The following is a 24,501-nucleotide window of genomic DNA, read 5'->3' as shown; positions in this document are numbered from 1 at the left end:
AAGGGTACTAGAAATCTACAACTAAGAGTCTATAGAAGCTGAGACAATTGGGTCTTTCAAAACTGCTAGATGTTTTATTAGGTATGGGTCTCCAGGCATAAATTCAAGAGGTGCGTAAATAGAGTTGAATTTCAGATCAGTCATGGGCAGATTGAATTTCAGAACAAGCTGTAAAGGGTGAATAGCTTATGCCTGTTCCTAACATTCCTAAAGTTCCTTAGTGACTGTCTGTAAACCAGATTCTTCTCACAGCATGGACTGGTGAAGCTCTATGGAGTTAAGTGTAGTATTGGTATTTTATGATGGTGGTCCTTGTCACAGACATCCTTGGGCATAGGCAAAAGCATCCAAGTGATCTGGCTTAGCTAGGTGTAAACAAATTGTAGAGTTGTCCTTTACAGTTGTCAGTGAACTCTTCATCAATTGAACTTTGGAAGGGACACAGTTCATGGCCTGTTTGAGAAACACATCACAGTAGACCAAAGGGAGTGTGGTGGAATTTTCTCTGTCTGTCCAAACATATTTCAGACAAATTTGTATTTGAATTGGCTTCTATTCAGAATCCCTATGCCTAAAAGAAAACAATGGCAACATAGTTTTAATGCCTCCAATGTTAATTATTGTTTTAAAAAACTCATGTATTCTAATAGCTGGAATTATCTAGTGTTTTGCGAGCTAAACTAGAAAAAAATATGGCATCTGGAATGAACACAGACTTCAGGAAAAAAAATGGCAATTTCTTTGGGAATGCCAACAAAAATTTTGGAAGAAGAATGGGATTTCCTGTTGTATATTTGTTCACGAATCTGTTGAATCATCTCTTGTTTCATTTGGAATTAAAGAACCTTTCCAGCTAATTGATTTAATCATTTGATGCATTCCATTTATCAGGCATAGCAGGCCAGGTATCAATTGATGCCAATGGGGACAGATATGGAGATTTCTCAGTGATCGCAATGACGGAACCTGAAACAGGAAATCAAGAGGCAAGTAAAGTAGTGACTTTTCGGTATCATTCGTGTGATGTGCATCAAAAACCATGATGTATATTTGCATCAGAATATTCTGCTGTTACAAATTAGATTGCTGTATAAACACTTCACTATAGTTACCATAAATACCAAATTACTTGCAAATTGGAACTTACAGATAATTTTACTTAAATAATTGCAAGGAAACCTTATTGCAAAATAAATGTGGTTGGAAATATTAATTCCTGCAATCCTATTGTTGAAGACTTGCAATTTGGTATTTCTGGTTATACACAGATATGTTAATTTCAGTAATTGATTAATGATGTGTTTTTAACTCAAACAGTGGGCTTGGAGTACATTTCCTAGAATGTAGTTACTCGTAATAAAATGAGGGAAGAAATATCATTCCCAAATAAGTGGGAAGGTTTAACTGCAAATTTCCCACTGTATCATGTAGCAGTTTTAAATTTTTCACTTTTGAGTTTTAATGATGCAGGCCAAGGGCTGTATAGATAAACCACGCCCTGGATATAGATTAGCATTTTAAATGTTCATGTGGCTGGAAATCTTGAACTTATCTTGCTGTTAGCTGTTTTCCAGGGCCTCAGTAAACTAAGTGACTGAAATGTGGCAAGGATCACTACAGCAAGAAGGCACAGCTCTCTTTGTGGGCCAGGATAAAGAGGAATTCTCACCCAGCCCCATATATTCACTTACCTCCAAACAGATCACCTAACTTGCACACAACTCAGCTCCACCCTCCGATGATCACACGACTAGGAAAACCCCAAATGCCCCTCACTGTCACCATCTCCACCTTTTGCCCAATTATCTGAGATCAGATCTACCACATCTTGCAGTCTCTGTCAAAAAGCTCCCTGCCTTGGAAGAACAATCTATGTAATTGGCTGACGTACAGGGGTTATCCATTAAATGTTAAAACTCCATAGTATGCAGGGAATCCCAAACTTTGACATTTCTTCCTTGCTCCTAGAGCATAGAGTTCGCAGATTGCGTTTGTTTATATAAGGTTAATGCATTTTATAACTTGGTTCCAAAAGGTCTGACTACTTTATTATTTGCTTGTTAATTGATGAATTTTATTTTCCAGTTTATGATCCATATTGAAGAATACTAAGAATTATAAATCATATTTACCAACGGTTCATCTTTTAGGCCACTACCTAGCACTGGAGCAGTAGAATAATTTACTACTTTGCATTTATACTGGGTTGAATATTCAGCTGCAAGCTCCATCCATTAAAAGCATTAGATCATTAGCGATTCTGTTTTGTCAACTAAAGAGAATATTTGATTTTTTTCTTTATTAGCATCTTTAAGTGATTATAATAAGTTAGTCTTTTTGTGATCTCTTTTGTCAATGTTTCAGTGTTTACCTGGAGAATATTTAAAGAGCGAAATGTTTCAAGCTTCTATCATTGATACTTCAAAGTTCTGGCTCCTCAACACTTAATTATACATTTGTAGGAAGAGCACTGATTTTTTTTCCCAAAGGAGATGTATAAATGAGTGTTTTATTCACCCAGCGCCTCCACATTTGCAATTTTTATTACATGACGCATTGATTACACACTGGGTAAATGGACGTAGAGGGACATCGTTGGCATGGATAATGTGAGGGGTCCCGGGGAGTGCTGAGGATCTACTTTGGCATGGAATGTTGCCAAGGAGAGGCTAGGCGGATGGTTGGCTGGGATGGATATGTATTGACAGAGGGGCCAGTGAGGGGTGAATAAGACAGGTGGGACTGGAGGGTCTTACTACTTTTATTACAACTGGGACAAAGCCCCAGAGATCCACTGTGATCCTCCGATCCTGGCGAAGCTAATATCAACTGAGATGCCACACACACTTAGCTGGAGTGCAATTTTTGCGCAATTGGATACTTTAACTGAGTAGATTCTGCGAATCAGGATATTTTCCAACTTTAACTACATGTCTCAGTGGCAGAATCTGGCCCTGGGTGGCTCTAATGCAGAGCTGCCAAGGCATAAGGACAATGTGTCAAATGATATGCATGTGAGAGCAGACAGTGTGTCTGTTTAACACTGGATCTACAAGATGGTAACTTCTGACAGAGCAGTAGTCCCTCAATACGGTATTGGAGTGTCAGCTTTCAGTTTTGGACTCGAGTCCTGAATTGGGACTTGAACCCAGAAAAGTCTGACTCAGAGACAAAACTGCTACCAACTGAGTCACAGCTGACAAAAAAATACACTCGTTTCAAGAAATCCTGTGGCTGCCTGTGGGAGTGAAAATTACTCAGTGGTCTTTCAGCTGAATTCCAAACAGTCAAAAAAAAACAGAGGGAAGAAATAAACAAGAGATATCATCGGATAAAATAGATGCGGTGAATTGCATGACATAAACTAGGCTTTAACATAGTGAAAGGAATTTTAATTACCCAAGTCCTTATACTTTCTGTGTTTCTGTGATTATAGGTAATAGCTGACTACTATGGTTTGAATGCAACCTTTGAACTCAGGCCAAACGTAAGGCTCCTTTGGGCAAATGGAATGCCACCTCCAGATGAACCTAGCTGTGGCTTTACGAAGGAACATTCTGCTACCTGTAAATCATGTAATTTCTCTTCAAACTATAAACATTCCCCCCCCCTTTCTAAACTAATTTAGGAAATATATTTTGCAGTGAACGCTTTCTCAAACCAGAGTGTCGATGTAACATGTTGAATGAATGGTATTACATTACCTCAGACTAACTGGAATCAATCTGCGGTGACATTTTTAACTGGCATTGAGTTTGAGCAGTACGTTAACTGGGGAGTAGCATTTTTAATTCAAACTGGAGTGTGACAAAATTTGAAATGGATTAACAAAAGGCAACCATTATGAACGACTGTTGTATATTTAATATATTAACCAAGAATACTTATGAAAGAAATTCATTTTCTGAATAGCTGCATTATTTTATCCGAACAAATACTTAATGTTAACAAAAACCACTTGTGTTGTTCTGTGTAGGTGGGCTTGGAGAGTCTGCAGTCACTGGCATTGTAGTCGGCTCATTGTTGGGATGTGCATTGCTGCTGGCGTTTTACTTGTTCAGGTAGGAAGAACCATTTGGAAATGGACCGCCAGGGAAGGAAGGAAATTATAAGATTTTATTTTTTTTTAATTAACAGATGTATTAACAGAATTATTTGCATGCTTAAAGATCAAGTATAAACAGTTTGTATTCGCATTCCCTTCTTAAAATAGTTCTTGGACTTCAGGATTTTATACAAATGGCACAGTTGCAGGGTTTTGTTGAAGCACAGACATACTTATTATAGTAAAACTAGCCTGACACCCTGATTCAAACACATCTCTACACTGGTTTAAATCACACAAGATGTCAATTGGTTTGCTCAACCAAGTTCCTCCACAGCTTCACCTCCGCTCTCCTCCTGCTAACGCCAATATTATTGTGACTTGCCACAGGATCACAGAATGTTCTGGTGTAGGAGAAGGCCATTCAGCCCATTATGGCTGCACTGGTTCTCTTACCCACAGCCAATCTCCTGCCCATATCACTGCATACTATCTCTATTCAAATAAATATTCCGTTGCCCTCTTGAATGCTTCAGTTGAACCTGCCTCCACTATCTCATGTTAAGAAAACTGTCTCTGACAAGCCACAGGCAGAAACCCTGTATTTTTGCCCTAAACCCCTCATAATTCAGACCCAGTACCACTTGGAATTGTTGTTAATCTCTCAGTCCCAAAACTCTCCAGATTCAACTGACAACTTAAAATCCTCCATCCAGTCAGGCTTTCTGATGGGAACGGTGGGTTCCTTAACTAGGTTGACTGTTCCTGATCTTTCTTCATGCCAAACACTTCACTCTTGTCCTTTTTATGGTGATCCTTATTGAATTATAATAAATGTGTTTCGTGGGACCATCCTGCTCGATAATCAGTGCTTAGCAATCCCTTTGTTCCAGACACACCTCTTCAGTGCTGATGTTATTTCCACAGGTGAAAACAATGCATTCCACTAAAGTGAGGTACCTCTGGCTCCAATGCTGATCTTTAAGTGAAAGGTATCTGTCTTTCTGTGACAGGGGTGAATGCATGGTGGTCTGGGGTGTTTGGTTGTGACAATTGGCTCTCCATTTCTTAATTAGATTACATGATGTCCTTAGTGCAGTAATGCTCCAAATTCCAGTCTTTCTGATAGTTTCAGTGATGTTAGAATCCCTGGTGCCTATGCCATTTTTAAAAGGCCACTGTACACCTGGATATGCATTGGTTTCGTAGCTGCCCTGTTCAGTCAAGGACAAGATCTGAATGTGTTGGAGAATGGGAAGATGGCACTGCATTTCTCCAACTGGGGCCCTGCCATCTGGTGGAGGGGATGGTGCAGAGGTGGGTGTTCACTTCCTGGAGGACCAGCAGAGGAGGCCACACCATTGAACGCTGGCGGTTCCTTGGGCCAATGCCATCCTAACAATATGGAGGAATGGCCAGCAGTGCCACAAGAAGGTCAGTGACCACCTCTGCTCTGCCAGGGTAAGTGATGCAGTCTCTTCTACAACTCACACTCCCTCTATCTCTCTTACTGCACCCACTGCGCACTAGGGCCCATGCTCTGCACCTTTCAGTATCTCATGCAACAGCTTCCCTTGTTTAGTGGCTCGCCCCCAACCCAGTCCTCCCACACCACTAACCCTGTATGAACTCTGCATGGCCTGCTCACTCACTTGAGACATTGTTTGATGATCTACATCAGCACAAATAGCTGTGCCACCTATTTATACCTCATTCCATTCCTCCCTTTCTCTTATTTCAGGAGAAGAGCAAACAGGGTGGAGGATGTACAAAGTTCAGCTCCTCAGGCCCCATGAGCACAGAATCCTGGCCCTTGCGGGAGAACACCAGGCCCAGTTCTGTGGGGGTGCTGAGAACACAGGAGGAGGCTATTCAGCCCCTCAAACTTGTTCCATCTTTCAATGAGATCATGGCCGAATTCCATATGCCTGTCTTTAACCCAGATCCCTTAAGAATAGAAGAATCTTACAGAATCCCTATAGTGCAAAAAGAGGCTGTGCATCCCATCAAGTCTATTCTGAAGAACATCCCACCCAGAGCCATCCCACCACCAGGTCTACACAGGGTAATTTAGCATGGCCAGTCCACCTAACCTATAGGTCTTTGAATTGTGGCGGGCGAATCGAAGCACCAGGCAGACAGATATGGGAAGAACGTGCAAAGTTCACACAGGCAAGGCTAACATCGAACCTTGGTCTCTGGTCCTGTGAGGCAGCAGTGCTAATCACTGAGCCACCACACCTCCTTTAACATAGAACATGGAATGTTACAGCACAGTACAGGCCTTTCGGCTCTCAATGTTGCGCCGACCTGTGAAATTAATCTGATGCTCATCTAACCTACACTGTTTCCATATTATCCATATGCATGTCCAATGCCCATTTAAATCCCTGTAATGTCGGCGAGTCTATTCCTGTTGCAGGCAGGCAGTTCCACGCCCCTACTGCTCCCTGAGTAAAGTTACTACCCTGATATTTGTCCTAAATCAATCATCCCTCAATTTAATGCTGTGTCCCCTCGTGTTAGCCTTCACCATCCAAGGAAAAAGGTTCTCACTGGCCACCCTATCTAACAATCTGATTATCTTAAACGTCTCAATTAAGTCACCCCTCAATCTTCTTCTCGCCAATGAAAACAGCCTCAGTTCCCTCAGCCTTTCCTTGTAAGACCTCCTTTCCATACCAGGCTGGAAAATCTCCTCTGAACCCTTTCCAAAGCTTCCACATCCTTCCTATAATGCGGTGACCAGAACTGCACTCAATACTCTGGGTGAGGCCTTACCAGTGTCTCTGAAACTCTGAAACTCAATCCCCCAATTTTGCATAACAAAACTTAATCCCTCTCAGATTTAAAGCAAAACAACTCATCCAGCATTAACTGCTGCCTGAGCATGTACCAGTCCATTCCATTGCAATTCTGCCAGTGTCATTCATTGCACACCATTTCTATCCTGGCTATGACTTTCTGTGTCTCTGGTTTCTCATGGAAGTACTGGCGGCAGTTGACCACCTCCTCATGGAATCAGCCAGCTCCACCAGAAACAACTTCCTTCACCACTGAGGGAGAGAGCACTGGGGCTACAGAGGAAAGCTGCCTCCACATACGGACACCATGAGGGGATTGTTTCCTTTTAGAAAGTGTGGGAGCACAATCTGGGACAGGGAGCTGCTCATCACACAGAGAACCAGTGCATTGGAATCACAGGCCTGAAACCTGTACAGTACATGCTCTGTGTGTAACATTGTTTCCCATGAAAGGGCCTCCCATTAGTGGGTCTTGGGAGTCCTACATCAAACTTACCCTGCCCACTCTTGAGTGTGGTCAAAGCCCTTTGCTTTCCTGCTACGTATATTTGATTTCTGCATAATCACAGATGACAGTGAGCACTCCTCAGTCAGTGGCTTCCAGCCTCCATCTCTACAGACCCTGAACATCTAGATCCCTTTCCATGAAGCCCAGAGGCTTGCACTCCCTCCAGGCCCCCATCCAACATGTTTAGGCAGGCTTGTACCTGCTCACCTTTCACTTCAAGCCCTGGGATACGATGCGACCATGTGCCCAGAGTGGTCATATACTGTATCTTTCCCTCAGATCAGGGTGCTCTTAATGATGGGTAATCCTCCTACCTCTCCTGTGACCCTTTCCATCCATGTTTTACCATATTCCCCACTTTACAAATACAGTTGCCCTCCCCACCTCACTTGGCAGTTGTAATCTGTCCTTGCAACACCACCACCCCCCTCAAACCCACCCCCCATTCCCCAGGTCCCCTGCACCCCACTTTGCCAAAGATTGGACACTCCCTCTGCAGCAGCAGTTCCCAGCTTGTCCCTTGCAATCCCATTGACCTTATTTTCTGTGGACAGATCTGACTGATTGATTGTCCATGACCACCCCATTGAGAGACCTTGACTGTGTATATGGAAGTTATTATGGCAGTCATGTAGTTAGTGTTGCAATGTATGCCTGGGGTCATTAGAGGGCTCCAGTAACAGATAATAGTAGTGCATTGTGATAGGTTAGTTAAGTCACTGGGAGATGAGCTAATGCTGAAGATGATGGTGTTGTAATGTGATAACTTAAGTGTGTTGGAAGGAACCAGTGTGGCAGATGATGGTTAGTTTAGAAAGATAAAGGAAGCCATCATTGACTCTGCTAATGTTATCCAATAAGCGTGGGACCAACAAATTGTATAAACTGGAGGATAACAAAGAAATTGTGAGGGGTCAAGGAAGACATTTTGCTGGCTCCCCCAGCTTTGATTTTGCAAAATTAAAGTTTAATTTTGTGAGGATTTTCTGTGTCTCCTGGTAACTGTTTATAGAACATTAAGTGATTCTTCCACAACATGTAGCCGTGTATGGTGAAGTGCCCAGACCCACAAGTTTAGCTGTAATCTCCTTGACCGTGTTAGCCATGTCTCCCCTGAATTGGTCACAATGGAGGCATAGGACTGACTGACTCCCCTGATTGTCGAGGCAGCAATCCCTGACTGACAAAAGTCTGACCGGATGCCTGACTGTCTATGTCCCTGGTTTGGCGTTGGAGACTGCCCATGAGTTAGTGTACCAGCACACTCTGACTGGTGGGTGCATCCATGGACTTTTTGTCCCTAAGACTTGGTTGCTTGCTTGCTGCACATGCAGTTCATGAGCTGCTGGGCTAGTTTTGAGATTGATGTAAGGTACGCTACCATCCAACGTGATGCATGCACTGCCCATTCCCCCCATCCCACCCCCATTGAGTGAGTATTGCTGACCAGCAAGGCAAGGTGCCCGATTGTGTGATTGTGCTAATGGGCATGGAAGGGTTGAGCATGCTGTGACCATGCAGGTAGGCACTAAATGAGTAAGGAAAAGCAAGTAGGCAGCTCAGTGATGCAGCCTGATCCGATCTGTGAGCTGGGTGCCTGTCAGTATGTGTAAAGTGCCCTCTTGGAGCAGCCTCTCGGTGCTGATTGCTGATGCCCCCTGTTGTGCCAGTCTGTCCTTCCTAAGCAGTCAGCAAGTGGATTGGAGAGTTGCCACGATGGTCATGAGGGATGGTGAAACATCTGATGCCAGTGTTGGTGAAGGTTGGAATGGCCAACCAAGCCCTGAACTGCTGTTCAGTGCTGAACAACAGGGAGCTCGGTCACAGCCTGTGCGAACTGAATGGCCAGGCACCTACTCGGACCTCCATGCTGAGATTTCTCAACGTGCAGTTTGTTTGGCGTGTTCGCTAGGATAAGCTGAACGTTAACGAGGTGAGTTGAGGCATCATTGAGGTGTTTAGCCAGTTGTAATCCCCCAGAACCAGCAACCACAGCCTCGTGAGAAAATTGCCACACCTCTTGGCTAATGCAAGGAAGAGGCCGTGCAAAAACATTGAGGTAAATCTCGCCAGAACTTTGTGCGATTTTGCCACAGATCTCACCATATTCCACATTATGCAGATTGCTATAAAATTCCTCACTGTATATATGTGTAAAGTTGAATACAAAGCATAATAAAGGAATGTATTGCAGTCTCTGGACTTTATTTTCTTTGTCGGAAGTTACTTTGTATGTTTTATTCTTGGATGAATAAATGGATGCATCTTTTCAAAGTAATTTCTCAGGATTTTTCAAAGGATCAGTGTTTGAAATAGAATAACTTGGGTTAGCTTTATCATTTCATCTCCCCAGTAGCTATCACATGCCAATGTAAATGGTGAAAGGTAAACTGCAACAGAATGCAGTTGGAGGTCAAAGTACCACAGCCTGAGGCGAAGTTCTATAATTCAAGGGCAAAGAGCAACACAAAGGCGGCACAAAAGGCTATGGTTTACAATTTCCATTTATCAGCACCACTTCATAAGCTTTCTATGTCTCTCTTCTTCCCTTAATAACGTAGGCGTCACATAATTGACCTTGTCCATCGGAAGTGGGGGCCCATGTCTCCAAGCTAAATCAGTTCATCTGTTACTGTGCGGAGGTTTAATTCTCAATCCTCATTAAATATGATCTCCAAATCTGTCTGCCCAATCTAACTGGATGAGTTTAATGAATGGACAGTATTTGAGAACACTTCTAAGGAGCTGAACTAATCACACTTTCTTGCAATACTTCATGCTGCTGTCATTGTAAAGTGCTTCTCCGAATCTTGATTAGTACTGGAAAGGCTAAGAGGAGGAGATTCAGAGGGAGAGGTTTTCCTATCCAGATGGCGTGAATGCTTCTTCAGTGAAGCATTCCAAAATAGAAGAGGTTAATGACATTATATTATGAAATGGGGGTCAGTGTAATTTAATCCGAGTTAAAGAATTCGCCAACCCTAAGTATGGGCCTGGAGGACTTGGTAAAATAGAACAGAGGCCAAAAGTTCAATAACTACTGTGATGTAAAGATATGCTTTGATCTCTTGATGTTCTGAAAAGTTAGAGATTAAGGGTGTAATTATTGAATTTTGCAGATGAGAGGCTGTCTTACGCTCAGAGCTGAAAGTTTGAAAATTGTCTTAGAAGTATACATTCCTTTATTCTTAAAAGAAAGCCCATTTAGATTCTTCAAAGTATCTAAAAGAGCATGATTCGTAAAAGAAATTACTTGACTGCAAAGTTTGGGGCGAATGAAGTGATTGAAGTAAATGAGAGGTGGAGCATAGTTCCGTATTTTCATATTTTCCGACTGGTCACAGATGGACTGCAGTGGAGTTATTCTTCACTTTGGTTGGTTCACAGTTTGATACTATCCAGAAGGAGCTATTATGCCTCTGCTGATTTTTAGGTGAGGTTATTAAATTCATCTCATTCTCCTTTCTTGTCCCTTTGTAAATTTTCCTCAAGTACTGACTCAATTCTTTTTTGGAAGTTATTACTGACTCTGCTTCCAATCCTCTTTCAGACCAGACATTCCAGATCCCAAAAATGCACTGTGTGAAAGATTTCCTCTTGCTACCTGTGGTACTTGTACCCATTTTGGAAGAACCCAACACCCCAGTGCAAAAGATAAGGCTGAAACATTGGCAGCAATCTTCACCCTGAATACTGAGTGGACGACCCATTCTAGTGGTCCCCAGCATCACAGATACCAGTCATCAGCCAATTTGATTCACACCACGTGGTATTAGACCAAAGGCTGTGAGCCCTAACAACATTCTGGCAATAGTACTGAAGACTTGGGCTCCAGAACTTGTTGCTTCCCTAGCCAAGCTCTTCCAATGCAGTTACAACCTTGACATTTACCTGACCATGTAGAAAATTGCCCAGGTATATTATTTACACAAAAAGCAGAATAAATCGAACCCAGCCAATCACCAATCCATCAGTCTACTCTCCATCATCAGTAAAGTGATGAAAGGTGTCATCAACAGTGCTATCAAGCAGCGCCTGCTCAGCACTAACCTACTCAGTGACACCAGGTAAAAACAATGACTGCAGATGCTGGAAACCAGATTCTGGATTAGTGGTGCTGGAAGAGCACAGCAGTTCAGGAAGCATCCGAGGAGCAGTACAATGGATGTTTCTGGCAAAAGCCCTTCATACAGGAATACATACTCAGTGACACCAGGCCCACTTGGCTCCTGATCTCATTACAACTTTGGTTCAAATGTGGACTAAAGAGCTGAATTCCTGAGGTGAGGTGAGAATAACAGTCCTTAATATCAAGGCCATGTTTGTGTAAATGTGGCATCCAAGAGCCCTCGCAAAATTGGAATCAATGGGTACCAAGGTCAAATGCTCCACTGGTTGGAGTTATATCTGGCGCAAAGGCCCGTTACCCATGAAGACACTGCAAAATTCTTGAGGAAAACCTGGGCTATTGGAATCCTGGGCCTGAACCCACTTTGTCTCCAGCCAGTGCTGAAGTAGCCTGTGGACCCAAATTGGGCATGATACTCCAAATGCGACCCAAATACTTCTTTTAAAAATGTTGTGCGCGACATCCTTGTTTTGTATTCTCCATGAGCATTAAAAAAGCAATCTCATGCTTTTGCAACAGCATCTTAAACTAGTCCTGAAACCTTTGAAAATTTGTATACAGTGTTAGACCCTGGGAAATACAGAGGATTCGATGGACCTTGGCATGCATGTCCACAGATCCTTGAAGACAGCAGGACAGGTAGATAAGGGAGTTAAGGAGACTTATGGGATACTTGCCTTTATGAGTCAAGGCATTGAATACAAAATGAAGGGGTTATGATGAGCCTGCATCGAACATTAGTTAGGCCACAGTTTGATTACTCTGTATAGATCTGGTTGCCAAACTAGAAGAAGGATGTGATTGCACTAGAGATGTTACAGAAGCACTTTACCACGACATTGCCTGGCTGAAGCGATTCAGCGCTGAAGAAAAAGTGGGTAGACTGGGACTGTTTTCCTTTGAGCAGAGAGGCCTGAGGGGGATCCGATTGTTGTGTACAGAGTTCCGAGAAGCATAGACAGGGTAGATTGGGATAAACGTATTCCCTTAGTAGAGGGGTCAATAACAAGAGAGCACAGTTTTAAGGTAAGGAGCGGGAGGTTGATGGGGATTGAAGGAAAATCTTCTCACTCAGAGGGTTATGGGTATTTAGAACGCATTGCCTGAAAGAGTGGTAGTGGCAGAAAGCCTCGAAACATTTAAGAACAGTTTTGATGAACATTTGAAACATCACAACATACAAGACCACAGGCCAAGTGCTACAAGATGGGATTAGAGTGGATTCCCTACAGTGTGGAAACAGGCACTTCAGCCCAACAAGTCCACACCAACCCTCCGAAGAGTAACCCACCCAGACCCATTTCCCTTTGACTAATGCACCTAACAGTATGGGCAATTTTAGCATGACCCATTCACCTGACCTGCACATCTTTGGACTGTGGGAGGAAACCCACACAGACATGGGGCGAATGTGCAAACTTCACACAGACAATTACCCAAGGCAGGAATTGAATCTGGGTCCCTGGTACTGTTAGGCAACAGTGCTAACCACTGAGCCACTGTGCCACCATGGTAGTGTGCGTGTATATTGACTAGTGTAAACACAATGGGCTGAAGGGCCTCTTTCACTGCTGTACAGTTCTGTAATGACTTGATGCACTTCCTTTTAAAATTATATTTAGTTTATCTCACCATTCTTCATTCTTCCTCCCAAAATACATGACATCATACTTCTCCATGTTAACTTTCAACTGTCATGTGCTTGTCAATTTCACAAACCTGTCTATGCCTTGCTGAACTAAAAACAGAAAGTGTTGGAAAAATTCAGCAGGTCTAGCAGCATCTGTGAAGTGAGGAACAAAGTTAAAGTTTTGAATCAGTTTTGGCTCCCCCTCAGAGTGTTTTGCTTTTATTCATACATCCTGAAGTTTGTTGTTAGCTTCCTCACTGTTTAATGCACATCCAAGTTTGGTATCATTTATAAATTTAGATTCAACTCTGAATACCTAACTTCAGATCATTTTACTTATCACAAATTGCAGTAATCCTAAGACTAACCCGTGGGATATGCCACAGTGCAGAGAGACAGGTGTATCAGGAACAAAATAGAAACAAATCCCAGAAAGGTATGAAGCAAAGGTGGAAGTCCTAAAAAAAAAAGGGAGTAAAACTAATGAATTTATTGTGCAGAATAAATCAAAGTTGACCAATAAGGTTAAAAAGACAAAATCTAAACGCTCTGTTTTATGTCAAGAAGCATTTCCAGTAAGATAATGAGTTAACAGTACAAACAGGCGGTTATGATATAGTTATGATTACAGAGACCTGGTTGTAAGGTGACCAAGGATGTGAAGTAAACACCCAGGAGTATTCATTATTCAGGAAGGACAGGCACAAAGTGAAAGGAGCTGGGGTCATATTATTCATAGCTAAAAATGTGTTGCTGGTAAAGCGCAGGTCAGGTAGCATCCAGGGAACAGGAGAATCGACGTTTCGGGCATAAGCCCTCACCTCACTTTCTCCTCATATTATTCATACAGGAGTAAAATCAATGCAATAATGAGGACTGATATTGGCTTGGAAAATCATGCTGTGGAATCTGTCTGGGTGGAAGATAAGAAATACCAAGGGAGAACAAACCAGTTCAGGGTTGACTGTGGCCCCCCAAAAATCGTGGAGATGTAAGGGAGGGCATTGAACAAGAAATCTGAGAAGCAGGCATTAAGGATACACCTGGAATGGATAATTTTCTATATAAATTGGACAGATCAAATTAGCTGATATTGTGGAGGAAGATTTTTCTGAAGTGTATACATGATGGGTTTTATTGGACCAAACCTTTGAGGACCCATGGACAGAGCATAAACCATTCCAGAGTGGTTACTGTATAATGAAAAAGGCTTAATCAACAATTTGCTGTGTGAGGGTCCTATGGGGAAGAGTGACTATAATATGAGGAATTCTTCATTAAAATGGAGACTGATGGAGGCAAATTCAAAACTGGGCTTCTGAATATAACTTTTTTAAAAAGCTATGAAGGTCTGAGGTGCAAATTTGCAAGGATGGATTGGAGACCCTGACTATCGGGTTGACAGTGGATAAGCATTGGTACATATGGCTCAAAAATAGAAGAGGAGACATAGTTCAATCATAGCTTACAAAAGCAATTTGGGATAGTATTAGATTCAAAGAGGAGACATAAAAAGCAGAAAAAGCATCAAGTCTATAGATTGGGAGCATTTTAGAATTTAACAAAAGAGACTGAAAAAATTGATCAAGATATGGAATAGTAGAGCATGAAAATAGAGTATTCAGGGAATACAAAAAAAACTGACCAAATGCTTCTATAGTTATGTGAAGAGAGCAAGATTTGTAAAGACAAACATACATCCTCTACACTCAGAAGTTGGGAAAATTATAAGGAAGAACTCAGAAATGAATACGTATTTTAGTTCTGTCTTCATAAGAATGGGCACAGATAACTTCCCAGAAATCAAGGTTCTAGGGAGAGGGACGAATTGAAGGAAAGAGTGGGACAGAAATTAATGGGGTTAAAGACTGACAGATCACTGAGATATGATAAAATATATTGCTGAGCACTATAGGAAGTGACCCTGCTTTGATGGCTACCTTCCAAGAATTCTATAGCCTCTCAAGCAGTTCCTAGGGTGGCAAATGTAATTCAGTAGTTAAAAAGGGAGGAAGACAAAATATATAGAATCACAGCCCAGTTAGCCAAACACCAACAGTGGGAAAATGCTAGAGTCTATTATAAAAGCTGTGGTAACAGAACATTTGGAAAGTATTAGCAGGGTTGGACAAAGTCAACATGGGTTAATGAAAAGCAAATCATGCTTAACAAATCTACTGAATTCTTTTGAGGCAGTGACTAGTAATCTGGATAAGGGAGAACCAGTGGATGTGGAGTATTGGGATATTTAGAAGGCTTTAGATAAGGTCCCACTTAAGAGATAGTGTGCAGAATTCAAGTACATGGATTGAGGTGACATAATGATATGGACTGAGGGAGGAAACAGAAAGTGAAGATAAATGGACCTTATTTGAGAAGACAAGCAGTACTGAGTGGAATACTGCAAGGATCAGTGCTTGCACAGCCAGTGCCAGCCAATCACAATATTTATAAATGACCTGGATGCAACATGTCCAAGTTTGCTGACAATAAATAGAAACATTGAAAATAGAAGCAGGAGTAAGCCAATTGGCCCTTCAAACCTGTTCCATCATTCATTATGATCATGGCTGATCCAGCTGAGTATCCTATTCCGCTTTTCCCTCATATTCTTTGATCCTTTAGCCCAAAGTGCAATAACCAACTCCTTGAAACCATGCAGTTTGTTTTTAGCCTCAACTGCTTTCTGTGGTAGTGAATTCGCCATTCATTGTGTGAAGAAATTTTCCCTCAGCAACACAATGGCTCTTTAGATAGCACTGCTGCATCACAGCACCAGGAACCAGGTTTGATTCCAACCTTGGGTGATTCTTTGTGTGGAATTTGAATTTTCTCACTGTGTCTGTGTGGGCTTCTTCCCACAGTTCAAAAATAGACAAGTTAGGAGGGTTGGCCATGCTAAGTTGCCTATAGTGTGCAGGCTAGGTGGGTTAACTGTGGGGTTACGGGGAAAGGGCGGGATGCTCTTCAGAGGGTCAGCCCAGACCCGATGGGCCAAATGGCCTCTATCTGCACTGTAAGGATTCTATTAAATTCTTTTCCTAAATGGTTTACCACATATCTTTAGATTGTGACCCATAGTTCCGAACACTCCGGGATAACACTTTCAACATCTACCTTCCTAGACTTTTATAGCCACAGTTGGAGTTGGAATTGTGAGTTGTGAAGAAAATGCAAGGAGGCTTCAGGATGATTTAAACAAGTTGAGTGAATGAGCAAACATGGCTAGTGCATTACAATGTAGATAACTATGAAGTCATATACTTTGGTGTGAAAAACAGAAAGGTAAAGTATTGTGATTAGAAGAATGAGAGGGGATCTGTTTGAAATGTACACAATTCTAACACACCTGGACAGACGAGGTGCAGAGAGGATGTTTTATCCTGATTGGGTAGTCTAGAACAAGAAGCCACAGTCTCTCAAAATGAGGTAGACCAATTAGGATTGAAATGAGGATTATTTTTCACTCAAAGTGTTGTGAATCTGTGGAATTCTCTCCCTCAGAAGGCTGTGCAGGCCAAGTCAGTGAATATATTCACAAAAGTGATAAATAAAATTTTAGATTTTAAAGTCATCAAATGGGAAAGTAACATTGAGACAGGGAATCAGCCATGATCAGAACGAATGGTGAAGCATTCCAAAGGGCCAAATGGCCTACTCCTGGTAGAGTACTTCATTTGTTTTTATTCTGAAAATCCACGTCTATTGTTTTTAATCCTATGGCTTTCAATTTTTTCGAATAAGTCCAAAAAGTGATACTTTAACAGGCATTTGCCGCAAGTCCACAAACACGACATCAATTACAGTCCCTCTGTTAGCCATCTGCCCTACTTCACCAAATAAATCCAGTTGAGTTTGTCAAGCATAATTTATCCGAAACAAATTTGACTTTCATTTGTTAGTAAATATTTCTCAAAATGCCAGTTAATATTGTTCTGGATTATCATCTCTAAATTCTTCCCACTACACTGGCTTGCAGTTATTGAGTTTATCCCTCTGCCGCCTCCCTCTCAACTTTTTCTTAACTGCAGTTGTTTGTCAGATTTACAGAATCTGAAGCAAAAAAAGGGATGAAAAATGTCAGTATTTAATACCTTTTGTTTGCTTCAGATTCTGTAGTGGTGTTGACAATTTCATCTTCACGTTGGTGAGCTGTCCACCAGGAAGCACATCTTGCATTGAAAGAAACATTAATAGGTTATGATAAGAACCAAATGGTTCCCATTCATATTTCCAACATGGAACTTTGCACGATGGGAGCATTGCCAAAAACCTATTCCTGTCTGCAGCTTGCAATCTTGGCGGTTTATACTTCATGCCAGGAGTTCTAATTAGTAAAATCTTAAAAGATTTTAAAATCTTCTTAAGAGTATTGCGTTCGTGAGCTTAAGGATTTGAACTACATAGGAATGCTTGACAAAAATTATGATATATTTTCCCTACAAAATAAAGTCCTTTTTTTTGGTAAGATTCTATTTGGAATTCATAGAGAGAGATGAATTTGTTCATCTTACACTCTTGGCAGAAGGTTGGGATTAGCAGATGATTGACTTTTTTCTTTGGTCTGGTATTGTGTGTACAATATATAGGAGGGTTTGAGGAAGAGAGGCCAATTATAAATGATTTCTTGAGCATTTGTTCTTTTTGGTATTTCTGAGAAAGTCATAAGCATATTCCAAAAGGACATGCTTAGGATTCTGTTTGGAACATTGAACCGAACAAATCTTAGTGGAAACATTGAACAATGTTACAACATAACATGACCAGAGAATTTGTTAATGAAGAGTAAAGAAAGAATTATTTTCCTGTTTTCATTAATCTTTATTTGAAATGTCAAAAATTATTTCATTCAGTTTACTTGAGTATTTTATTGAGCACCAAGGGGTAATTTTCCACATATGCACTTGTAATGGGCAATCTCATGCAATCCATATTGCAAAATCACAGGCAGCAATTTCAATATGTGCTGGTGGCAAGTTCCCTGCTGCCAGTCTATACTGGAAAATCACTTATTATGTTAAAAATGCAAAAAGAAACACATAATTTGAGACATCTATATAAATTAAGAATGTCCTGTAGCATGCTTTGTTGATTTTGGAAGTATTCTAGTAAAGAAACCCAGCACATCGGAAACAACTGCTGTCAAATATTTGTCCAGGAATGCGCTCTGAAGTCATTTCAAATTCAGATTGATCTGAAACGGAGCCAGTTGGATCTGTTTAGAATTATCCCAATTTGTCCAGTATGGACCTGTTACAATTTTAGACACAGTTCATTGTCTGGTTCAGTTAAATGCAGCCTCAGATTTTGTAGCACAGATGTTCGGCTCAAACAGACTGAAACTGGTTCCAGAAAGCTGGTCAAAACACCTGCATTCAAGTTTGAGCTTCGAGTGTTTTCTGCAGCAAACAAAACAAAATGATAGGGAACCATTTTGCCCAACGTATAAAGTGATGAGGACAATTTATATTTTTTTCCAGTTTAAGCATGTTTATTATGCACTTTTGCAGCCTGATTTTTAGATTTTGTACCTGATAAATTGTTTCTTTAATTGTTGAAGAGGCATCAAAAGATGATTATTCTGAATGCCATACGATTTTCTGATTTTTGTTAACTTTCTCAATTGAAATTGCACACAACAGTTTGTGTGCTACTGTATTGTTATTTTCTGGTATAAATATCTTCAAAGTAGTGACAGGTTCGAGTTTTCTCACTTGCTGCTTATCACCCTCCATTGGGAAGCAAATGAACTGTTGCTATCTCATCAGCAACCTTCAGGATAGCCCTGTACATACCAAGCTAGCCAACTGATTTTAATGTTGCCGGAAACAGCAGAGACACACCATGCAAAACCTGTTTTGGTGTTGAACAGCAAGCCTCACTCACAAGTAGCACCGATAAGCAATTGCCTCCTGGTTGAAATGCAGCTAGCTCACACTGCTCCAATCTGAAGACAAGGTGTGATTTCCTGTTACTGAAGAGGCACCTATTTCTTGGTACTTATGGTGATCCTCTTCTCACTAAGTTGGAAGCCTCAGAATAAACCCAGAAGCATTTGCATGTGAAGCAATTGGAAAAGAATTCAGAACATTGACGAACTCTTTCCTCTGAAGTAGTTCAAAACCAAACAATACACAATGCAGCCAAACATGTGGCCGAAATGACGCTTGCGTTTGTTTCAGACGGCAGAAAAGGCCTAATATGTTTCCAGTGCACATCCTGCATGGGAAAAAGAATGCAAAATTTGGCATTTGTTTTGTACCCATAAAACAGACAAAACATATAACATAGTTAAAAGAAATTCTTTAAATTTATGACCTCTGTGTATCTGAAATAAAAACGAAACAACTGCTAGAAAAGAACAGATGGTTTATCAATACCTGAAAGGGGGAAATAGTTTATCTTTCTATCTATGACCCTGAATCTTGCATGTGTATGTTTTTCAAATATGGAATGAAGTATTTTAGCAATGTCATTTCTTTCTAGGAAGAAATACAGGATAACTATTGAAAGACGTGCACAACTGCATGAAGCTGACAATGGTAAGCATCACCATTTGAGAGAAGACTCTGTCCGATCCGACCTGTCAACAGCCTAAACTATAAAATTGAATCTTCCCTCTTACAAACTTTCAACTTTTAGGGAGGTTTACCAAAGGTATCACTGCAAACAAAAGGCCGATAAGAAACGCATTATTTTGAAGACAAGGCTATTAATATGTCATAGATTTTTTTTTGTTGCTTTTGAAAACTCAGGAATAATTCAAGTTTTACACTGCACCACTATACTGGAAGCTTCATCTCATTGAAGATGATCAAATGTGATACAGCATGTTTCATAGAGGCCAGAAAGGACTTGCACTGGCAACCTAAAAATAAATCTTCAAAAGAAGGTATTCTTTGGGTGGTTGTGTCTCCCAGTAAGTTACTGGGAACTGTCCAATATCCATCCTTAAATCTTACCGAATAAAATTGATCTTAGAGCCAAGGTGATATATTTTAGCAAAGTTCATGAATTCTCAAATCATACTGACAGATGTACATTTTTTTAAAAAAATTACTACTAAAGGGTAAAAGTTACCTTTGGATATAGTTTTATGTGAATGCTTAATGCATTTAAATCAGATTTCTCTCTTGACTGTAACAACAAAGGTGTTCACTATAAATGGCCCTCTTTTTTAAGTAAAGTAGCAGAAATTATTTTTGAGAAAAGCATTAAGGATTCATTCATAATATAGATGATAGAAATTACTACCCCTGTACTGCTTCAAAATATATTTCAGTGGATCCATCTATGTGAGTTTACTATATTACACATAAAACACTGCAATTTGTAGATTACATATGTCATAGAAGGCTCACTGAACTAGGCTGCTCTTTGCTGTGTTATAAAAGTGATTTAGTTTATTGGACGTGATAACTAAATCTTCAGTAATGGATAATGGCAACAATAACTTACAATTATATAGTACTCTAAATGTACAAACTGGCTCAAAGTGCTGTACCGTTATTAATCCAGTCTATTTTATTGCTCTGTCATACTTGTAAGCTGTAAACAGCGGCTAAATCCTTGACAGCTAAGAATCATCTATTTTATACAATAATTATTGACTTTATTTACCAAGCATTGTAATCACAACAATATTGAAAATTATGATGCAGTGTTAGGAATTAAATATACATCTTACATTAAACTGTACAATGAATATTGACTTTCAGCTTTGACAATAAACATTATAAACATTTGAATAGTTTGGGAATATTGTCTTAAAGGGGTATGCAATAAATAAGTCAATATTTAATATTTTTAGACTATAATGATAAAATATTAAGCAATTTGTAGTATTTTCAACAGTATGCTAAACAATATCTTGTATATATGAATTAATTTGGATACACTTGTACAGTGATTGGGAAGATGAATTTTTTATGTTCATTTCAAAAAGTTTCTTAAACATTCTATTATTATTCAAGTTGATTTAGATGCTACTGTTAGTACATTAGTGGGCAGTGAGAATATAATTCCGATAATGATCTTATTGTGGAAGGCAGAGAAATTGGTTACCTATGTTGACATATATATAATATATAGTATGCTTGTCACAGTACAAAAGTTGTGGAATATTCCAAGTTAATTGTTCCTCGTATTCACCTCACTAGATTCTAACTGCGACATCATGATTTAAGCAAGTTGTACGATATTAAAGTGTTATGGTCTATGTATAGACATTTATGTCCACAGTACTTTGGTTACTTTTGCTCAATTTAGTTTATTAATTGTTTCTACAGGCAAATAATGCTTGTTTGGCCCTGAAATATACTCTGTTTAAGTGTAAATACTGTACATCTGATGTTTTTAGCATATGTCTGATGGATTTTGTAATGTATTATGCCATCAGATAATGGCTGTAAATTTATCGTATAACTTTCAAACCCCAATTGCAAAGAAACAAAACTGGCTTTTAAAAATGAAAACTCATTAATCAAAAAAAGAGTAGAAAAAAATCCTTCTTAAATATGTTATTTGAAGTATTTGTGGAATACTGAAGGTGAATTCCAAATTAGATGTGATCACTTTCATCAGGGTTTCTTCAAATGAGATGATTGCTTCGAAATGAAAGACCGATGCACCTGAATTCGAAGGAAAAACCTTTACGGAAGTAAAGATTTCATGAGTTTTTCTATATATTTTATCACTTCCAGCATGTACCACTAAAAGTATTGTTAGCAACTGATGATATGAAATGGGCTGCCAATATTCAGATTATGAGCTGCTGTTTTTAAATATGTAATTAGAAATGGAAAGAATTTGTATTAAAGTTTAGCAATTTAAGAATACTGGAAAAAAATTCTTTGAATGCTGATAGATATGGATGTTTCAACTGCAAATGCAAGGGTGCCATACAGTATAACAGTAATATACTGACCTAAGTAGAAATATCTGCATATAATGTGATATTTATTTAACAGTTGTGTAGAATTTAACATTCCTAACTGTAGATAGTTTGTTTTTTAAATTACAGTTGTGTTATATATTCATTCCGGATGTGTTGGTCAGTTTTAGATTGCCTATACCCTGTATTGTACCATTTTGTCTATTAAACGTAATGATGTGCAAATGTCTTTGTAAACTGTTTTGTTTTCTGTAAACCAATGTGTGGTAGATTATTCTCAGAATATTAGAGCAAAGCAGATATTGGCAATAAAATAACATATAAGTGGAAACCTTTGCTCCTCTGTCTGTGTAATTCTGTCTAATGACATATATGATGCACACACTGTTGTCTGAGAATTTGCTTGGCATGTTTGTAAACTCTTTGGTCCAATGAGTGTTGTAATGCGACTAATCAAGTAATATTTAAACAACACTGCAGGTTAACCTGTTTCAATTGTGCACTCATGACTAACACATGTATCATTGGTATCATGTACATAGATTCCTTTTAACTGCATGAATGAAAATGCTGTTTTGTTATCATGAAAATTCACCCATGTGCTCCACAGTTACTAACACTCTTGTCACCATTTTTACTTCTGACCCTCTATCTAGTAGAATTGAACTATTTACAATATTTGTCACTTGCAGTAAATGCTTCCCATTTTATCCCTTTAGGTCCCCACTGCTGCAACCCACTGCTATATCTCCTTCATCTGAGAGCACGAGATGATCTGGGTCACAATCTACTCCATAGCCACCATTAATATCCTACCGTAATTGATCAACAGGAGGAGAACGTCTGCAGGGCAGGACTGGTCCTGTCAGTTCTTCCCCAAGCTGAGATGGAATATTCCATTGCTTCCAGGCCTTGACCTGGTCAAACTTGCCCATTGACTTACAGCTTTGAAAACTATTTAACTTTGGTACGAGATATTTGCCTGAGGGAAGTTTCCAAACTCCCAAATATTAGATATTTTCTGTGGATCCCTGTTTTGCAAAATATCCTACCGAATGCATTGTTTCAGTGAAAAAGGTGTCCCCACACAACAGCACCTTAACCTTGTCTCACAATTTAAGATTGAATCAAAAGAGCTTGGAACAATGTCAAACGTTTTTCTGTACTCATATCATGGTTCATTTTCTAGGGGACATTTTGTTCTATCACTTGAATTTTCTTGAATATCATTTAGCTGCTGGCAGAGTCTTGGCAAAAATTAAAATGCTGATATTTCTACAAGTCCGTTCCTCTTAATAAATTATCAATTTCATGAGTCTTGTTTGCAAAAAGCAGCCAACATCCGTAAAATGATTTGATTTGATTTATTATTGTCACATGTATGAGATACATTGGGAAGTATTATGTTGTGTGCTAACCCTACAAATCATACCTTACATAAGTGTATTAGAGTAATAGAACAGAATGTAGAATATGGTGTGACAGTTACAGAGAAAGTGCAGAGAAAGATCAACTCTGAAATGTGAGAAGTCTGTTCATAAGTCTGATAGCGGGAAGAAGCTGTTCTTGAATCTGTTAGTACGTGTTTTCAAACTTTTGTATCTTCTGCTTGAGGGAAGAGGGTGGAAGAGAATATAACTGGGCTGGGAGGGGTCTTTGATTATGTTGGCTGCTTTCCCGAGGCAGTGGAAACTATAGATGGAGTCAGTGGATAGGAGGTTGATTTATGTGATGGACTGTGCTCACAACTGTCTTGCAGTTTTGATCAGAGTAGTTGCCATACCAAGCTGTGATACATTTGGATAGGATCCTTTCTATGTGCATTTATAAAAACTTGGTAAGAGACATTGTGGACATGCTGAATTTCCTTAGCCTTCTGAGGAAGGAGAGGCATTGGTATGCTTTCTTGACTGTGGCATTGACATGGATAAACCAGGATAGATTGTCAGTGATATTTAGGAACTTGAAGGTCTCGACTATCTCTACTTCAGCATCATTGATACAGACAGGGTGTGCCCTCATCTCCACTTCCTGAAGTCAGTGATCAGTTCCTTCATTTTGCTGACATTGAGAGAGAGATTGTTGTATTTACACCATGCCACTAAGCTGTCTATCTGTTCCTATACGCTTGTCGTTGTTTGAGCTCCAACTCACTACGATCATAGAGTCATGCAGCATGAAAACAGACCGTTCAGTCTAACCAGTCCACACTGACCATGTTGCTTCACTAAATTAGTCCCTGTGGCATGTGCTTGGCCCAAATTCCTCTAAATCATTCCCATTCAAGAGGTCATCAAATGTCTTTTAAATGTTGTAACTGTACTTGCATCCACCACTTCCTCTGGAAGTTCATTCACGCATGAACAACTCTGCAAAAAGGTTTGTTCCTGAGGTCCTTTATAAGTCTTCCTCCTCTCACCTTAAAAATATATCCTCTAGTTTTGAACTTGCCCACCCTAGGCAAAAGACCCTTGCTATTCACCTTACCTATG

General features: G+C 39.9%; 1 protein-coding gene across 4 annotated transcripts in view; it reads left to right on the top strand.

Annotated features, from left to right (window-relative positions):
- Window positions 1-23,368, top strand: part of npr3 (natriuretic peptide receptor 3) — an 81,229-nt gene extending 57,861 nt beyond the window's left edge. Inside the window, exons 5-9 of one of the 4 annotated variants that reach the window (XM_043686845.1) lie at window positions 892-986; window positions 3,437-3,566; window positions 3,977-4,061; window positions 19,603-19,658; window positions 22,729-23,368. In XM_043686845.1, the coding sequence (XP_043542780.1) occupies window positions 892-986; window positions 3,437-3,566; window positions 3,977-4,061; window positions 19,603-19,658; window positions 22,729-22,817 (455 nt within the window). In that variant the 3' untranslated portion in view covers window positions 22,818-23,368. Of the gene's footprint in view, window positions 1-891; window positions 987-3,436; window positions 3,576-3,976; window positions 4,062-19,602; window positions 22,336-22,728 lie in introns of those variants that run through there. The other 3 variants (XM_043686782.1, XM_043686933.1, XM_043686924.1) reach the window with 3 other exon arrangements.
- The last annotated feature ends 1,133 nt before the right edge of the window (window positions 23,369-24,501 follow it).

The sequence above is a fragment of the Chiloscyllium plagiosum genome, chromosome 1 (genome assembly GCF_004010195.1).
Source record: "Chiloscyllium plagiosum isolate BGI_BamShark_2017 chromosome 1, ASM401019v2, whole genome shotgun sequence".
Taxonomy (NCBI): Eukaryota; Metazoa; Chordata; class Chondrichthyes; order Orectolobiformes; family Hemiscylliidae; genus Chiloscyllium; species Chiloscyllium plagiosum.
The sequence above is the reverse complement of the archived record's forward strand: the minus strand, read 5'-3'. Positions and strand labels throughout refer to the sequence as shown.